The 19,270-nt window shown below is 39.0% G+C and overlaps 1 protein-coding gene across 2 annotated transcripts in view; it reads left to right on the top strand.

Moving 5' to 3' along the window:
• Nucleotides 1-19,270, top strand: part of UBE3C (ubiquitin protein ligase E3C) — a 144,199-nt gene that overhangs the window by 107,874 nt on the left and 17,055 nt on the right. For both annotated transcript variants that reach the window (XM_075550177.1, XM_075550176.1), the window contains exons 19-22: nucleotides 780-992; nucleotides 14,415-14,603; nucleotides 14,712-14,778; nucleotides 18,186-18,316. In XM_075550177.1, the coding sequence (XP_075406292.1) occupies nucleotides 780-992; nucleotides 14,415-14,603; nucleotides 14,712-14,778; nucleotides 18,186-18,316 (600 nt within the window). The remainder of the gene's footprint in view (nucleotides 1-779; nucleotides 993-14,414; nucleotides 14,604-14,711; nucleotides 14,779-18,185; nucleotides 18,317-19,270) is intronic.

Genomic DNA, 19,270 nt, shown 5'->3' with positions numbered 1-19,270 from the left:
GTAGTAAAAAGATTATTGAACTGGAACTAGGGGGCCTGGATTTTTCTGCTACCAATTTGGCCATGTACTAACTCTTTAATATCTGGGCAAGTCTTCAGAATTTTCTGCCTCTTTTTGTTACTTGGTGTGTGTGTTTTTTATTTTAATTATTTTTCATCAGAACAGGTGTGGGCAGACTCTATAGCCTCTGGGACAAATCTAGCCTGAACTAAGAATGATCGTGTATTTAGTAGTTGAGACGGGGAAAAAAATCAAAAGAAGAATAGTTTCTTGACATGGAAAAATTACAGGGAACCCAAATTTGTGTTCATAAATAAAGTTTTGTGGGGGCACCACCACACTCATTCTCTTGTGCCTCTGGCTGTGTCTGAAATCCAAAGGCAGAGGTTAGCCGTTCTGACAGTAGTCTGGCCTACAAAGCTTTAAATATTTACCATCTGATTCTTTCCAGAAAAAAAGTTGTGTCAACTTATTATTACATGAGATTTTAGTCTCTTAAACTTTTCTTTTGGCACTAACATTCTAGGATTTCAGCTCTAAAATCCGTTAATGGTAAGCTGCTATAGAATTGTCCACACATTGAGTTCAGTCCCTGAATGCTTAATGCTGTGCAAGATCTCTGCTCACCAAATCTTAGCTGCCGCGCCCTCCTCCTCATGAAAAGACTATCCGCCACCATGGGATCCCTGGCATCCTGTTAAAACATCAACATCAATGTGTTGTTTGGGGGAAGAGCGTTTATGTCAAATGCTAATCATTGTTCATGTTCTCCTTTGAAGGCTCTCTATGAAAATATGTTGGTGGAGCTGCCCTTTGCCGGATTCTTCCTCTCAAAGTTGCTTGGAACTAGTGCAGATGTAGACATTCATCATCTAGCTTCATTAGATCCTGAAGTATATAAGAATTTGCTCTTTCTCAAAAGCTATGAAGGTGATGTGGAGGAACTTGGGCTGAACTTTACCGTGGTGAATAATGATCTCGGAGAGGCACAGGTAAGAACATTTGGGAGGACACTATATCCCTCTGCAGTTTAATTAATTCCCAGTGTTGACTCACAAATAAGAAATAAGAACATTCACTTCCCTATGTATACTAAATATTATCATATCCTCCTCCGTGAAAGTATATTTTCTTTATATTTATCTCATTTTATATGATATATAAATATATATTTTCTAATATGTTTATGTATTTATATTTAAATTTTTGTACAGTTTGGTTAAAATGAAAAGCCGTGTCTTAAAGAATTATAGTTGATCATCGCAAAAATTATGGACTTATTTTTGGATTTACCTCCTCATTAAAATTTACTTATAACCTCAAATGAAGCTCTCAGGCAAAATTAACAGTCTCAGTGTTTTCATTGTCATTCACCAACATCTTTCTAGTCCAGCCTTCCCATGATCAACATCTGTGCCTCGATTAAAATCAGCTTCATATTAATCAAATGCATACTGAAATCACCATTGAAAATATACTGGCTCAACAGGTCAGTATATTTATTTTAGTTCTTAACCTACATCCTCAGGTTGCAAGCACCAGACTTTATTTTGACACATACACATATTGCAGGAATTCAATTTTGGTTATTTTTAAAAATCAAATACTTATTGTTTCTTCATTTCACGAAACACTTGTGGTTCTGCGCTATACACGGTTGTTGGTGGTTGCAGTCAACTTGATTCCAACTTGCAGTACTCCATGAGTACAGAGTCCCAGGTCTACATAGACCTTTCAAGGCTGTGGCCTTTGGGAAGCAGAAGAATGTGACATAAGCAGTGATAAAATATATTGTTCTTAGCTCCTAACGGTCAGGGAAGACTACCCAGAAGAAACCCTTAAAGGGGGGAGTGGCAAGGGCATGTAGGCGTGTGGGTAGAGAGGTACACGGGGATCTGAAAGATTTGCATCAAGGGTCCTCAAACTTTTTAAACAGGGAGCCAGTTCACTGTCCCACAGACCCGTTGGAGGGCCGGACTATAGTTAAAAAAAAAAAAAAAAAAGAACAAATTCCTATACACACTGCACATACCTTATTTTGAAGTAAAAAAAAAAACAAAACGGGGCCTAAAAAACCACCTGGGGGACCAGATAAATGTCCTCAGCGGGCTGCATGTGGCCCGCGGGCTGTAGTTTGAGCATGCCTGGTTTGGATCAGTGGCTTAATCCTGTAGTCCTTTGACCATATAGGGATTTAGATTTTAGAAGGGCTGACAACTATGACCGCTAAGAGGTCATGTGTTTAATTCCAAAGCTGATTTTGAATATTTAAATATATCAGTGCCAAACGTCCTAAAGAGATGTATTTCAGATATTATAGGAAATTGAATAGCAAGGAAATATTTGCGTTTCCTGTCAGTGAAAACTGAGGTTTTGAATGAGTAAGTCAGGGTTAGGGCCAAGATGTATCCTGGGTGTTTGCTGAGTCAAGTAGTTCTAAAATATGTAGAGGAAAAAACAACTTGAAGATGAAATTCTTTTCTTCTTTAAACAAATCAGTATTGATCCTGATCATTTGAAGGAGAGAACTACTATAATTGTAATTGTATACTACTGTGTATGCTCGTGTATAAGCCGAGTTTTTCAGCATATTTTTCATGCAGTTTTTGTGGTACTCTGGCGTGCCTTGGCTGATGGTCGGGTCGGCTTATACTCGAGTATGTATGGTAAGTACATTTTACTTGAATCAGAGAAAGGGACAAGAGAAAAAGATATTTTTAATGAAAACTTACTTGCAGGTGTTTTGTTTGTTTGGTTGTTCAGAAATGGCTATTCCCATTTTCTTTTATACTAGTGTTGAGGTCCAAAAGAAATTTGTTTGACACATTTGTCTAAATTTGGGATCTTTAATGCCAGGGTTTCCTACTAGGAGAGAGTTGCCAGGTGACACAATACAAAATCTACTTTGTTTGTGATCCTCATGAATTCATCGGTCCAAGTAGGTGTGTTTGCCAAAATACAGTTTCAAAAAGAATGTAGATAATAATAACAAACAGGTGCTTGAAATTATGAATCTAGCTATTTATAAAGACCTTGAAATGGCAAATGTCTCTGCAGTAAGTATTAAAGCTCCTTAAAGATTTAGGTGTTCTACGATGTCCCTTTTTTTTGGGGGGGGGTCAGATTTTCTTTTGACTGATTTTAAAAATATTTTTAAGCATCTGTAGCTTTATGGTCCTGAACAGATCCATCAGACCATACTATTCTCGAGTCATATCACATGTCCTATAGCAAAGGTAAACATGCTTTATTTGAATTGTAAAGTTATAAACTCATAATACTGCATTTTACTCATAGCCCTAGGATTTTTGCATGACTCCCAATTGCTTAAAAAGCATGTTCTAAGAATCTTAAACTTGTGAAAATTGGCTTTTAAATTAATTAAATTTCAATTAATCAATTTTAATGTACCCGTACTAATGAGTATGTATTCTAATTGGTTTGCCCTTTTAAAAAGAAAACATTGTGGCTCTTTAAGTAAAAATGTTTTTTCTATATTGCTAATTTTCCAATTTTGTATTTAACTTGCTAACATTTCTCTCACCAACATATCATTTTTCCTTAAAAGAATTTAACAAAGCCCCTTCTCACATATATATTCCTATATACCACCCAATTAAAAAACTATTCTTACTGCCCCCTGAATGTACGTTTTGAAGGTATATCATTGTTCAGAAGTATGAGACTGCAAATTATCTATTCTAGAACTTTTTTTTAGCATTTGCCCAGACCCTTCCAATATTAAATTTTTCATCACTTATTACATGTAGATTATTCACTGCCAATCTTAGAAACAGCTCTTCCAGTAGTCATAGAAAGATGGTTGTTAGTAACTGAACTGGACACAACCCAAATGAATAGATAACAAAAGTGGTAGGTACATGCACCCAGTGGAATACTAGCTGGCCATGCAAAGTCATTAAATGAGCATACAAAACAAAACGCAAAAACATAAGCACATAGGGGTGACTCTCAAAAGACTTAACCTGAGTGAAACAAGTAAAAACATGCCTAGTGTATTCTATTCGTGTGATATTTTCAAAAGACACGCTATACAGATGTAAAGCAGATCAGTGTCACAGCAGCTGACTTCAGAGTCAGCAGCAAGAACCCACTTGAGCGGGTCACAAGGAAATGGACGAGGGGTGGGGCTGTTGTCTGTCTTGGTTGTGGTGAGGTCTCACAGTCTGTGCACTTAAAATGAGTAATTCATAAAAAAAATAAATAAAATGAGTAATTTGTGTGTATGCCTTGAGCTGAAAACAAATTGTTCTTATATTTGAGTGCGATATTATCTTAAAACTGCTTACAGACACATATGATCCTACTTCAATGAAATATCCAGAATAGACCATTGTATAGAGCCGAGTGTTTATTCGGGAGTGCCTGGAGCAGGTATGAGGGCAAATGGGGAAGTGATTGTGGATGGGACAGTTGTACGTCCATTGAGGGTGACGAAGGACATGGGAAAGGCCAGAGGTGAATTATTGCACAACATGGGGAACATAGGTCCCTGAATTGTACATGTAAAAAATGGTTGAAATCCACTTGTTTGGTAATATATATTTAATTGCAATTTCTTTAAGTACTACCTAGTATAATTAATTGCTTTTCTCAACTGCTGTTACTTTAAAATTCCTTTTGATAACTTCAGTGGTGAACTCTCACAGTTGTTAGTGATCCAGATTAAGCGAGGGTTCGGATACTCTGGGAGGGTCTCTGTCTAGTCTCTGAAGGCTTCTTACTTGTTGCCTAGCACACTAACCTCCCTCTTATATAGGTTCATTGCAGAATGACCTTTTGTTTCAATAACTTAACCGAGAAAACTTTATTGTAAGTGATTTAAGGAAATCTGGAAAATACTGCACATTTTCTCTCCATTAAAACAGAGAGCTCGATGAGTGTGATTTACTTATTGCTTCTTGATTTAAGGTCATTACTTGTCATTTTAATTACAGGGCTGTCCTGTAATACTGACGTTTCCTCGGGAGTATTAAGAGATTTAGTGTCTCTTTATTGAGCTCCTCCCAGGACTGCAGAGCTGCTGTGTGGCTTACACACCACAGTGACAGCCTCTAAAACTAAAATAAAAAGCACACAGAGATGTCTGCATACCAGTTTTATACTCCTGAACATTTTCCAAATGACCATATTTCTTTATATAGTTTGAAATTTCGGTCAATTTCTCAGGCTTCACAAGATACATAGATTAGGGGGGAGATTTTTTTTCTTAAACTGGAGAATTCCTTAGCAATTCAAGTATCAAGGTAGGAAATAAATCCTTGGTAGAAACAAATTAAAGAAAGCCTTCTATTTGATAGTCTGTCGTCTTTTCTGAAGGAGGCGTGGTGACACAGTGGGTTAAGCACTGGGCTGCTGACAGTAAGGGGTCAGTGTTGAAACTCACCAGCCATTCTTTGGAAGAAAGACCAGATTTCCTGTCTCTGGAACCAGGGACACAGCACTCCCCTGCTCTGAAGGGTCACTGTGAGTTAGAATCAACTCAGTGGTGGTCGGTGGGTGTCTGTGTCATCATTTCTGAGGCTGACTCATAGATACCGGGGACAGTATATTAGAACTTTCTTACAGGTCATTTCTGAGGCTGACGCATCAATACCAGGACAGAAGAGAACTTACAGGTTTTCTCATTATTTTATGAGAGCAGATTGCCAGATTCTTCTCCCAGGGGCGGATCCAAACCGTTGTCCTTCCATTAGCAATGGAACAGGCATCCTCAAACTATGGCCCCTGGGCCACATGCGGCTCACCTAGGACATTTATCCGGCCTACCTGGTGTTTTTGCCGCCGCTGCCTGTCCTGCTTAGCAACTGACTCTTCCAGTGTGCATAGGAATTTGTTCATAGTTTTTTTTTTAAAAAACTATAGTCCAGCCCTCCAACAGGTCTGAGGGACAGTGAACTGGCCCCCTGTTTAAAAAGTTTGAGGAGGACCCTGGACCATTTAGTCACCACCACGGCGCTTAAAAGAGAAATAGGAAAAAGTAATGCAAAACCACATTTTATTTGGTTGTAACTTATTTAATTGCTTTTGTTTCAACCTCTCACATGCCATAATAAAGTTTAAACCCTCAAAAGCTCAAATGCTTTTAACTAGGAGACTTGTCATATAGAAATTTTGTTTGAAATTACTGAGCCTGTTGCCAGCAGCCTTGCTGTCTACTCGATGGCAGCAACTGTGAGAGTTTTGAGTCGCCTTGCACCATCTAGTGGTGTTATTTGAAAATAAAAGCTTTAGGGCAGGCAATTTGATAATGAGCTAAGGTCTTTGCTAATGGGAGTACTTCCCATTCCTCCATCTGAAATAGATGGTAATAGCGAAGTGTCACATGGACAAAGGTCTCATTAAAGTGCACTCGTAATATTGGAATCTTTTAAAGTAGACGTGTAAAGTTTAGATGTTCCAGTTACTCATAGAAATTTCAACTGAATAAAGAGATTATAGATGATAATGCTTACAAATAATTACATTAAGGAATCTAATTATAAAAATTAAGCAATTCATTAATAAAGACTTAATTTGGGCAAAGATCATATGGCTGTTTATAGCTATAAATGTGAGTTCTCATCTCTACAGGTTTAAATTGATAAAATACTGTGATGTAAAGATTTATAATGCGTGTGGGCTTCAATACTCTGGCAGCTTATGTTCATTAGTCTTCCCTTGTAAAATAATGTTGCTCTTGAATTTGTTTTTGTTGTATTCAATATGGCTGCTTGATAGTCTTTTTAAAATGAACATTACATTCTAGGATGCGAATTTATTCAAATACACTCTTACTATCCATGTTCCTTGATGAGAAGGTTCAAAAAGTTTGTGGGAAAATACCGTTATCTTTTATTCCATTTCTCTACAAAGTTTTTAAGCCCTTTGCTTGTAATTAGTTGTTGTGTAGAAACTCTAAAATTGAGTTCCAAGAGACCTTGGCAAAATTGTAAGTTTTTCTGCTCTGCCAAATTAGGCTGCCTTGTGCTTGTGGATAAGTCATACAAGGAGGTACCACAAAAACCCCAGAATTGTGCTAGGCAGAGCCGAGCTTTTGTAGTAGTATGCGTTTTTCCATTAGGCGGGCATTGAGCAACTCGCTCTGAGTTAGTACACCCAGTGGTATCACCTGGGAAGGTTTTCTCTGGTCACGGTGAATATTTTTTTGTGAAAGCTCTTTCGCTCAGACCTCATTTTTTTGATGGCTGATTTAAGAGGAAAGTGTTCGGCTGTGAAATTTGGTTTCCTGCTCAGGAAAAAGGCTGCAGAAACTTGTGATGTTCAACACAGCTTACAAGGACAGCACTATGGGAAAAACTCAAGTCCACGAGTGCTTTTCTCATTTCAAAAAAGGTGAAATATTGATTTGTGACAAACCTCGCTCTGGATGATCGTCAACATCTCAAACAGACAAAAATGTCAACTTGTAGGACATTGGGAGTTCGTTCCACCAGGTCAGACAGACTGTTAATCGGACTTTCTATTTAGGGGTTCTAAAAAGGTTGCACAACTGTGTGCAACAAAAAAGGTCTGATTTGTGGCAGACGGGGGGGATGGTTTTGCCACCGTGGCAATGCACCTGCTCAAAACAGCCATCTCAGTGTGCCAGTTTTAGACAGAAAACCGCAAGCATCCTCTTGCCCCACGCACCTTACTCACCTGACCTCGCTCTGTGAGATGAGTTTGAAAAATGTTTCCAAGAATGGAATCTCAGATTTGACAAATGTATTGAGTGTCATGGAGAGCACTTTGAAGGTGATACGGTTGTTTTCTTTAAAAAATTTAAATATATAGCTTTGAAAAAAATGTTCATTTTTGGGGGGATACCCCCTCATATAACTCCTTTTCAAAGGGGGTAGTTGTTGTGAGGATTAACCAAACTAATGAAATAGGGACTATAAAGTTGATGCCACAGTGCACGGTTTGTATGAAACTGGAAGTGCTGCAGAGCCATGGGCCGCTCAGAAACTGCCGAGGAGATCCTATTTTTAGTAGAGGGACTTGTAGTCTCATGCTGGAAAACTAACGTACGTAAGGGAGATTTTAAACGTGCTCCTGAAAACCTGAATTCTAGTACAGGTTTTGTCATGATTTGTATATATACATAGTTGATTAGACTTAACCTAGGAAATTTAAAATTTTAAATGTGTAACCATTTTAGAGTTATTAGAAATGTCCATTTTGTTTGATTAGGTTGGCTAGCTGGGAGGCTTGGTAAGTTCTGTTTAACTGATCACTTCACTCTTCCTTTGTCTTCCAAATCACAAAAGCACATCATCATTTATTACCTGCCTTTAATTCATTTAAGAAAGGGAATGGTCGCCACATATATGGTATTTTATATATTGAAATATAATAGCTTGACTCAGGAGACTTAGTTAACAGATGGACTGTCAGCCAAGTACAAGCAAAGGAATTAAGGTAATGAACACAATCTTTAATCAGCATGAAGACAATGGGTTTGAAAGCCCAATCTTAGACTTGATGGTTCCAAAACTAAGGAAGTGAATTAGTAAGAATAATCGAATCATCACTTTAAATGTGAAATATTAAGAGAAGCAAATCTGACAAATTTAGCACTCAACTTTAAAGCTATATGACTTAGGAAATGAGAAACAGCAAACCACTCTGTCATGTAACCATTGGACATTTGAGGATTTAAATAAAGCTCTTCAGGAAATTTTAAAATAGCCTTTCTAATAAGTGGTAAAAAATTAGTCATCCAGTGGCAATAGCGTTCTTTGTTACCCCTGGAAAACAGTAGTTACCAAGAGCACTGAGGTCTGCAGAGGGAAAAATGAAAAGGTGATTATTAGTCCATTCTCTCACTGTCCGCTGTCTGAGCATCTCTCCGCTTTCACCCCTTAGGCAAGTGTTCAGAGGAACAGCTCTTACTGTCTGCAATGTGACCTGTTTCTGATGTGGTCACCCTGAAAAGTCTCTGTCCTTTTGTGTGGGGTTTATTTTATACTCCTTTACTTAGGGCTGAGATTACCCTCCTCCAAGGAGGATTGCAGTTCTTTTTTTCTTTTTTAATTCTAACACTGGGAATAATAAATAAGAACTAGTTAATAAATGATTAGAAAAGTTCACTCATTTGAAAATTATACATACATTTCCTCTTCTCTGTGGTACATGAATTCTTAACAATTCTATGATCTCTAGCTTGGCAAAGCAAATATCTTTTTTTAAAAGATTTTTTGGGGGTTCTTACAGCTATAATAATAATCCATACATCAGTTGGATCAAGCATATTTGAATCATACATTGCCGTCATTATTTTCTAACTATTTACTTTCTATTTGAGCCCTTGATATCAGTTCTTCTTTTTACCCCCTCCCACCCTCATGACCCCTTGAGAAATGATAAATTATTATTATTTTCATATCTTACCAACTGCTATCTACCTTCCCCCGCAGTGTCTTCCCCCCACCTCTACCCTTCTTCCCCCACCCTCCTGGTATCCCTACTCCAGGTCTGTTCCTGAGGGTTTGTCTGACCTGGATTCCCTGTGTCCTGAGCTCTTCTCTGTCCCTGTGTACATGCTCCGGCCTCGCCACAGTGAAAGGCAGGACTGTTTGGTTTTCTGATGGACTTCATTACCAGGTGTTCAGAGGACTAACTGGCATGTCTATGGCCATGAGTTACAGTGATCGGAAGGGAACGCAAATACGGCCTCTCCATTTGAGAACTGTTTTCATGTTTGCCCTCAAACGCCGGTCAAATTGCTGTTTGAGGTTCCCTTCTGATGCCTCTGTAAATCCTTCCACAGCAAGCAGGAGGACATTTGTACTCACAAAGAGTATAACATCCTAATTATGTTGACATCAGCTCTAGTTGATGCGGTTTGGTCCAGCAAGAACCATCACTGTGTTTCCCCCAGACAATAGTCATCCTAGAGACTGCCTTTTTTAATTGTGGGAGTCAGTGCCATCTGTTATATTCATAATGTTGTACAGCCATTGCCATTACTTCCAGGTTTTTCATCAACACACACAGCAACTTAGTATCCCTTCAGCAATGCTTGTAAACGGGTGTCTTCATGCATTTGCCTATTCGGAGAATTTCTTGTCAGTTGCATCATGGAATAGTTTTCCTTTTTGGATCTATGTCATTGAGCATCTTTTCAAGATGTATTTATGTCGCTACATAGATGACAAGTTCTTTATGGGTGAATAATATTCCATGATTTGTATATACTAAATTTTGTTTATCCTTTTATTTGTTAGTGGACATTGGGGTTATTTCCACCTATTAGCTATTGTGAACAATGTTGAATGGGCATTGAGGTATAAGTACCATATATACTCAAGTATAAGCCGAGTTTTTCAACACATTTTTTAATTCAGCTTTTGTGGTAAAATTAGGTGCCTCGGCAGATAATTTGGTTTGGATTATACTCAAATACATACGGTATCTATTTGAGTTTTTGCTTTCTATTTTTGGAGGAGTATGTGTCACTGAGGGTTGTATTGCTAGATCTTACAATAATAACGTTTTAATGAGACATCATTATTTTCTATAATGACCTCATCGTATATTCCCACCAGCAATATTCAGGGGTTCCATTTATCTCACATCTTTGTCAACACTTACTATTTTCCATTGTTAGCTAGTCGTATGAGTGTGAAGCCAGATCTAATTCTGGTATTTACCCCATGTTTTAAAGTTCTCTAATTGCTATAGTTTATTGTGCCAGGCTGGCCGATAAACACAAGTAGGATTAACTGAAGGGCAGAGGGATCAATGGCTCGGTGAGCCTCACCTTGGTTGTTCTGTGCCTCAGTTTAAAGGGGTACACTACCTGTGGGGTACCTAGTCTGTGGATTGTGTCGCTGTAAGCTGAGGTCCCTTTAAGCCCACACGATTGGAATGTTCATCTCTGGAGCTGTGGACCGACAGTTGATGACAGTTGGGGACCTGCCTTGCTGTTTGCTGCCTGGGTATATATAGCCCAGCTTTCTGTACAGAAGGGGACTGGCAACTGGCAGCTCTCAAAACTTGAAGGACTGCTAGTGTCTCACTGCTTTATAATTTAACTGTTAATTTCTTGTATTTTCTATCTGTATATAATTTAATGGTTCATTTCTTGAATTATATATCTATCTTTATAAATATATTTATATATAATTACTAGCAATCTGGTTTGGCTCTCTAGAGAACCCTGTCCAATACACTAATATAGTGGCTGCACTCTACTCACAAATTTGCCAGCACCTATTTTCTGTTTGTTTGGTTTTTAATTGCTCAGTGCCATTTTTGTAAGGGTGAGAATGGAATCTCATTGTAGTTTTGTTTTGCATTTTTCTGTTGGCTAATGAGGAGCCCTAGTGGTGCCGTCAGGTATGTGTTGGACTACTCACCACAAGGTTGGCAGTTTGAACCCACCAACCTCTCTTTAGGAGGAAGATGAACTTCTTCCTGCTATAAAGATGGATAGCCTCCAAAACCCTGTGTAGGGTCTTTGAGTTGGAAAAGAGTCCATAGCAGTGAGTGTGATTTTTCAGCTTGAATCACGAGTTCCTTGTGTTGTGTTTTTTAGCCACTTGGGTGTCCTTTTACCCTCTCTTTCGTTTTTGAAAATTAAGAAAAAAGTTTAATATATTTCATATTGATGACTAAAGTCTAATTTTCTGTTGTTTTCTGTTGGTTAAGCTTTTCAATTTATATCTAAGACTTCATTGTCAAAAAGAGAAAAGTTTTCAGCTTTATTCCTGTATTTTCTTTTTGTACTCTTATGACTGGTTCCATATTTAGGTTCACTAACCCATTGGGAGTTAATTTTTATATATTGTATGAAATGTATGAGTCCTACTTCACCTGTTTTCATGTAAAGATCTGGTTGTCCCAACAACATTTGTTGGAAACACTCCTCTTTCCCCTTTGATTTGACTTGACACCCTTGTTGAAAGCAGTTGACCAGAGATACGGTGAATTTATTTCTGGTCCCAGAATTCTGTTCCTAAGGAACTGGCCCAGTGGTTAAGTTAAGTGCGCATCTGCTAACTGAAGGGTTGGAAGTTCACATTAACTTAAAAGCTACTTTGTGGGGGAAAGATGTGGCAGTTTGCGTCTGCAAATATTACAGTCTTGGTAACAGTGGAGCCTTTTCACCCTGTCACATGGGCTCACTGAATTAACTTGACAGCATCGACCAGCAACAAGAACATAGAAACAGTGTCCTCCATATACTCAGTGCCAACAGGTGTGTTTGGGGTTATACTCAGCTCACTGCCACCACTCACTCAGTGACCCCACAGTGGGTTTCCAACACTGGAATTGTTTACAGGAGTAGAAAGTCCAGTTTTCTCTCTCAGCGCTGCTGTTGTTTTCGAACTACTGATCAAGCAGATTGCTGCCTAAAGTGTAACCCCTAAACTAACAGGGCTCCTTTGGGTTTATAAATCTATCCTATTCCTATCTGTTTTGAGACCGGGATGTATGAGTCTTCCCAACGTGTAATATGTAAAGTAATGGTTATAGAAGACAGTCTACCAACACAAATAGTACAAAGATAGAATGTCTTTAATTTTAAGGAAAGGATTTTGTGTAACAGATTTTACATAACTTATTATATAAATTATTAGTTTCTCGTTGTAACTCAACTGTCTGTAAAATGAGAATAATAATAGAAAATTGATTAAATGAGATGATGATTGTAAAGAGGTTAAAACTTAAAACTGCCTTTCACAGTGAGCACTCATTAAATGCTACCTGTGATTCTTTTATTAAAAATTTTTTTATTTAATCATTTTTGGGGGGGCTCGTACAACTCTTATCACAATCCATACATACTTCCATTGTGTCAAACACATTTGCTGCCTGTTATTCTTATCCTGGTATACAAAGCCAAGGAATATACAAAGGGGTACCCAAAAAACCCCGGAAGTAACGTGAAGGGGATAGTGAATTTGGAGTTCATTCCACCAGGTCAGACTGTTAATCAACCTTTCTTTTTAGAGGTTCTGAAAAGACAGCATAATAGTGTGTGACCAAAAAGGCCTGATTTGTGGCAGACGGGGACCTGCCACACGACTGTGCACCTGCAACCATCTCAGTGTGCCAGTTTGGGGCCAAAAACAGCGTGCCTCTCTTGTTCCACACACCTTACTCACTTGACCTCCCTCTGGTGACTTCTTTTTGTTTCTACAAATGAAGAGGTACTTGAAAGGACAGTGATTTGACAACCAGTTTGAGGACGTCTATAGGAAGTAAAGAAAAAAACAAGGGAGCTGCTGTCAGCCATCCAAACAAATGAGTTTGAAAATGTTTCCAAGAATGGAATTGTAGTTTTGACTAATTTATTAAGTATAATGGAGAGTACTTTGAAGGTGATAAGGTTGTTTTATAAAAGTAATTTAAATACATAGTTTTGGGGGGGAATCTGGTTATTTTTTGGGTTCCCCCTTGTGCTATATAGGAAACTATAGTCCAGCAAGTCCAATTCTGTGGTCTGTTTTTGAGGTTTGTTATATGACCCACCAAACCTGGAATATATATACTCTGACTCATTGCAGAAAAGATTGCTGTGCCCATACTTAAGCAAAACTCAGCTTCATCATGTTTCAGTGTTGAAAATTTTTTAATTAGATTGCTGGGCCCTCTAGGTGAACCCAAACCTCCAACCTTTGGGTTAGCAGCGATATGCCATAATCATTTGTGCCACCCAGGCCTCCGTCTGTGGACTGCACTGACAGATAAACAGCTTGTTCTTAAAACAAAACAAACAAACAAACAAAACCAAAACTTGTTCTAACTCAGTTTGTACAGGAAAGTGGCTGATCAATCTTATATAGTTATCCAAACAAAATTCAGTGCCATTGAGTTCCTCTAACTCATAGTGACCCTGCAAGACCCAGGGTAGAGCTGCACCTCCAGGTTTCAGAGACTGTAGCTCTTTCTGGTTTCAAACTGCTGCCGATCCTGTGATCAGCAGCTCCACCACCTGGGTTCCTTAATCCTGTAATTAGTATTAAAAATACCTTGCAGAAGAAACAACATCATAGAAATACTTCTACAAATAACTATGTGCTCCTTATGCTACCAAGGAACATTGTCATTTTACTATAGACTTAACTCCTTAAGTCGCGTTTTCTCCAGAATGAGTCTGTTTATTCTCTTCTGACTTACTTTGGCTCTTTGGGTCACAGTTTGCCTTTTGTGATTTATGGCGTTTTGAATGAAATGGCCATGGTTACATTGCTGCATCGTTCAAAGAACCTAAAATGCCTTGCTTTGGAGAATCTGATGTTCTGTTTTGTGTGTGCTTGTATTGCTTTTTACTTAGGATTTTGTTTTCTAAACAAATCAGTCATATTTTCTTGAAATACATGTTTATTACTTTTATTTTCCACTTAACAGCCAGACTCCTAAGACTTTAAATCCTCTTTTATTATGTTTAATGTTTGCAGGTAGTCGAACTAAAATTTGGTGGAAAAGATATTCCTGTCACAAGTGCTAACCGGATTGCATATATCCATCTTGTAGCCGACTACAGACTAAATAAACAAATCCGCCAGCATTGTCTGGCTTTCAGACAGGGTCTGGCCAATGTCGTTAATCTTGAATGGCTCCGAATGTTTGATCAGCAAGAAATTCAGGTATAGTACTTACTGGCACCTTTGGAGAAGCAATTGTTTTTACAAAAATGAAAAGACTTCCTTAACATCTACCTCGAATTTTATGATTTGGACTTTTTCCTCCCCCAGGTGTTAATTTCTGGAGCACAAGTTCCCATAAGTCTAGAGGACCTGAAATCATTCACAAACTATTCAGGTACGTCCTCACATTTTTGTGTGTGTTGTCGTCCAGTGTGCTCTGACTACTGCTGACTATTTTTTTACTCCTGAAAAATACTGCCAGTGACCGCATTCCAACAGAACTTTAATTTTTCCTGTGGGTAGTTCATTCACATGATTCAGAAATTAGAGCGTATAAAGAGATACTCTCCTTCCACTTTGCCCATCCTTAACCCAATTTCCTCCCATCATAAATACCCATTATTTTTAGTTCCTTTTGTAAATTTCCAGACTGTCTTCACATGTCTAAATTAAAAGAAATGCAACTTTATTTCCACCATTTTCACACACTCTTGCATCACGTGCTTTGTTTTCTTTTTTCAAGACATATCTTAGATGTTTCCACATTAACATAGGAAGCATGCTTTTATTTTTTTACACTGGTGTCTGCGACTGTATTTCATTTCACAAGTTTTGACTTAGAATATTTGACCGTTTCTTATCTTTTGACCATTTCTTTTGCTGTTGTTCTTTCCTAAAAATAGTGCTAGCAAAATAAAGCTGCAGCAACAAGACAAAACTAAAAGGCAAAAGAGCTAGACAACAAACAAACAAGCATTGACAATAAAAGAAAAGGTGACGCTTAAGCAAGCCATAGATGTGGCAGAAAGCCTTCAGAACACACGTCCTCTCCCCACAGGCACTCACAGAGTGCTGGGGTCGGGCTGCGGTGCTAGAGAAATCACATGGGTCAAGAATAGGATGGCACAGCTGGTCGTTGCTGTTGATAAGCTGCATACCATACAAAGTTGAATTGGCAAGTTATATGGTAGATATTTACAGCAACAACAAAAGGAACAGCTGCTGAGACTGCTCAGGGTCACGGTTTTTTGGGCCATCCCAGTTAATTGGCCTAAAACACACAGTGCCTGTAGTCTTAACAGCTGATAAGCAGCCAACCAAGATTCAATAACTGGTCTCTATTTTCTTAGAGCAACATAGAGAGGAAGAGAATTGGGACTAGAAGGAAGGTATGAACTTGTGACTAATTGCTTCCATGAGCAGCTTAAATGAGACTAGAACTGAACAGTGGCTAGCTAACTTTACTGAACTTTTGCTCAAAAATTCTATAGAACAGTCTTGATCAAAAGAGGGCAAATGCAAAAAGAATTTCAAATTCTCATGGACTTCAACCTTTCTGGAGCTAAGGAGGTTAGATGAACCCCCTAAAATCATTGCCCTAAAATAATCTTTAAGCCAAAAATGCCCCCTTTGGAGTTTTAAACCAAACTGCATTGCTAATAAAGAAAGCCTGCCTCTAGCATGATTCTCTTTTTAAAGCTCCCTCTGTGTGGGATCAGGAGCGCCCTCATGGCAGCAGGGTACAAACGTGGTCTGCTCTGAGGCGGGAAGATGAGGCTTTCCACAACCGCAAAGGGTCACAGCCATGGAAGTCCACAGGAGCAGTTCTGCCCTGTCCCATAGGGTGGCTGTGAGTCAGACTTGACTTGATGGCAGTGAGTTTGGCTTGGTGATATGGGATCAGACTGACCACAGCAATTGAAAAGATTAGATAGAAGCTTTAGGGAAGCAGTGAGATCATATTATTTTGAGGGGAGCCCACTGAGACAAGGAGAGTGATTGCACAACTCAAAGTAATCAAAGTCACTAAATTATACATGTACAGCTGAATTAGTTTATGTGTTTACTGGGGGTATGTGTTTACTTTTTAGATTGGGGGAAAAAGTTTAATAGCTTTTGTGCATCAAAAGACATTTTTTAAATGAAAGCGTAACCCACAGGTTGGGAGGAAATATTTTAATAATAATGGTTGGTTTTGGGGTGTGTGTGTGTGTGTGTGTGTGTGTGTGTGTGTGTGTGTGTGTGTGTGTGTGTACACATATACAAAACTAAAACCAAAACCAAACGTGCTGCCATGGTGTCGATGCTGGCATAAGTGACCCTCTCGGGCAGGGTCGAACTGCTCATGTGAGTTTCCAACGCTCTCTATGGGAGCAGAAAGCCTCGTCTTTCTCTTGCAAGGTGACGGTGGTTTCAGACTGCTGCCCTTGCTGTTAGCACCCATTGCCTAACAACTACAGCACCGGGACTCATTCTACAATCGAATTAAAGAAACATGGGCAAAACAAAAGGATATTTAACTAAAGAAGATATTGAATGGCCAAGCGACCAATAAGGACATGAAGGAAGATGTACACCATTTTCTATTTTTGCGAAATGTACATCTAAATGCGATAACACACCCACTCGATGGACAGTGTTAACTGCTAGGGAGGATGTTGAGAAACGGGAGTAGTGGCAATGGAAAATGATGGAGCCACTTGGAGTTCATTTGGCAGATATTTTAAAGTTAGACATAAACTTGCCAGAAACTCCACCTCCAGGACTTTATGAAAACGCATGTCCCACACAAGTGCCTGTAAACTGCCATAGGAACATTGTATAACCACAAACTGTAAATAATCCAAAATGCCCCTCACCTGGTGACTGGGTAAACAAAATGTGGTGTGCCCATAAGATAGAATACTATTTAGCATGGAAAGGAATACTATTGATACAAAACTATTATGGAAAGTAGAAGAGGCCAGATGCAAAGGACGTCTGTTATTATGTAATTCTTTTTAGCTGAAACATCTGTAACAGATCAGTGTTCTAAAATTAAGTTGTCTGACTATCAATTTGCTTAAGTTATGTACATATAAATATGTTTACTTAGTGTGCCTGTATATATATCCTCTTTTTGCAATTCATTTAGACTGCTATTTGGACTCTAATCTTTATGTAAATGCAAATAATATCTTAAGGTCACACCGTCCCCACTATCAAGTCATAAGTTTGAAATGTGCAATCAATTGAACCTTGCCTTTGCCAAGAAATTGTCTCCTTGAGTTGTTGATGGTGCCCTATCTGCGCTGAAAGCTTGTGCCTTTAATAATTCTATCTATTCCCGTAAATAGGTTTAAAATATTATCATACTCATTTTGGTGCCAATTAATGCACTTAAGGTTTTCTTACTGATGTTATTTCCATAGTATATTAACAATGAGGGAACAATATATAGCAATTATTTTAGTTTTAGGGAGCACTTAACTAGATTAAGAACTGTAAGTAGCAGTCTCTTTGGCTGCCAGCGCTCAACTTGTCATTATAGGTTGTCCCCTATTCTGGCCTTTGTCTATTTTGATTCGTCATTAGTTTCTCCTTCTTGCACTTTGCCCTTGATGTTGTCTGAGGGGGCATGAGGGGAAGGTGGGTTAGTTTCTTAGTACTGGATTTCAGCCATGAGCTACCCCTCACCAATGTGGCCAAGCTTGAAAAATGTGAAGGAAACCGTCTTCTAAGTTAGTTACACCACTGCCTTCAAGAGAACTCTGTTTTGCAATTTGCTTTGTTTGCAATAAAATATTCTTCCTTTTCTTGTAGGAGGCTATTCAGCAGACCACCCTGTCATTAAAATCTTTTGGAGAGTCGTGGAAGGGTTCACTGATGAGGAAAAGCGCAAGTTGCTCAAGTTTGTCACAAGTTGCTCTCGACCCCCTCTCTTGGGATTTAAGGTACAAGGCTGTCGTGCCATTTACTGTAAAGAACAATTTGAAAGCAAGTTGCAGGCATCTTGACTCTTTTTCCCTTCAGTCTCTCAGCGTGTATTTTCCACATTTCCTCAGAAAAACACTCTCTTACGTAAGCCTCCATTAGCAAAAATAAAGGGAACTTAACAGTGACATGATGCTGTTATTGAACCTAGTGACTCTTGAAGTGTTGTCCGGGGACCCTCGGCTTTAACATCTCCTGAGAACTTGTTGGAAACAGCAAAAGTGCTCAGGCCTCCATGGGACGTGGGTCACCCTTCAGGCACTCTGGAGCTCTTTGAGGTATTTTAAGAGTCTGCTTCCCATAACGTCCCTTACAGAGCGTGCCTTCCCCAACCTAGGGTCCAGTCTGGATGCCACACTGTGTCTCACTGCCGTGCCTTGAACCTCTTCAGCTGTGCCCTTGACATTGTCCAAGAGTGCAGGCATGTGATCTCGGGACTGTCCCCCGAGTGTGGGCTTGTCCCAGATTAAATCTGAGTAAGCATTGGTGGCAAGAATAGTACATTGATTGAAGTTGTAACTACGTGGCTTTTCCACGGCAAGCTTACTATTCTTTTTTCCCACTCTAATGAGTAAACTATGCAAATATTCTGCCTTCATCAGACTCGCGCTCAGTGATGTTAGCCACCTGGGTGAGTCTTCCTGGCATAATTTATTACCGTGAGAGTTGCAAAATGGTGAGTTTTTTAATGCCATCACCCCATCTGTATTTATTAATTGATAAAGAAAAACTTGGCTTTTCTCCTTCCCTATCTCATTTCCCTCCCTCATTTTTCATGGGGGTAACAATCTGGTTTTGTCAGTATCTGTTTCGACACCCAACGGCTGTACAGCTGGAGCCCCACAGGCCGCGCCCACGGCTTTTCGCCCACGGCTTTTGGCCTCACTATCATCGAGTTTTGAGCCCTTGTGCAT

Source organism: Tenrec ecaudatus, chromosome 5 (genome assembly GCF_050624435.1).
Source record: "Tenrec ecaudatus isolate mTenEca1 chromosome 5, mTenEca1.hap1, whole genome shotgun sequence".
NCBI lineage: Eukaryota > Metazoa > Chordata > Mammalia > Afrosoricida > Tenrecidae > Tenrec > Tenrec ecaudatus.
This window is presented reverse-complemented; position numbering and strand designations above follow the sequence as displayed.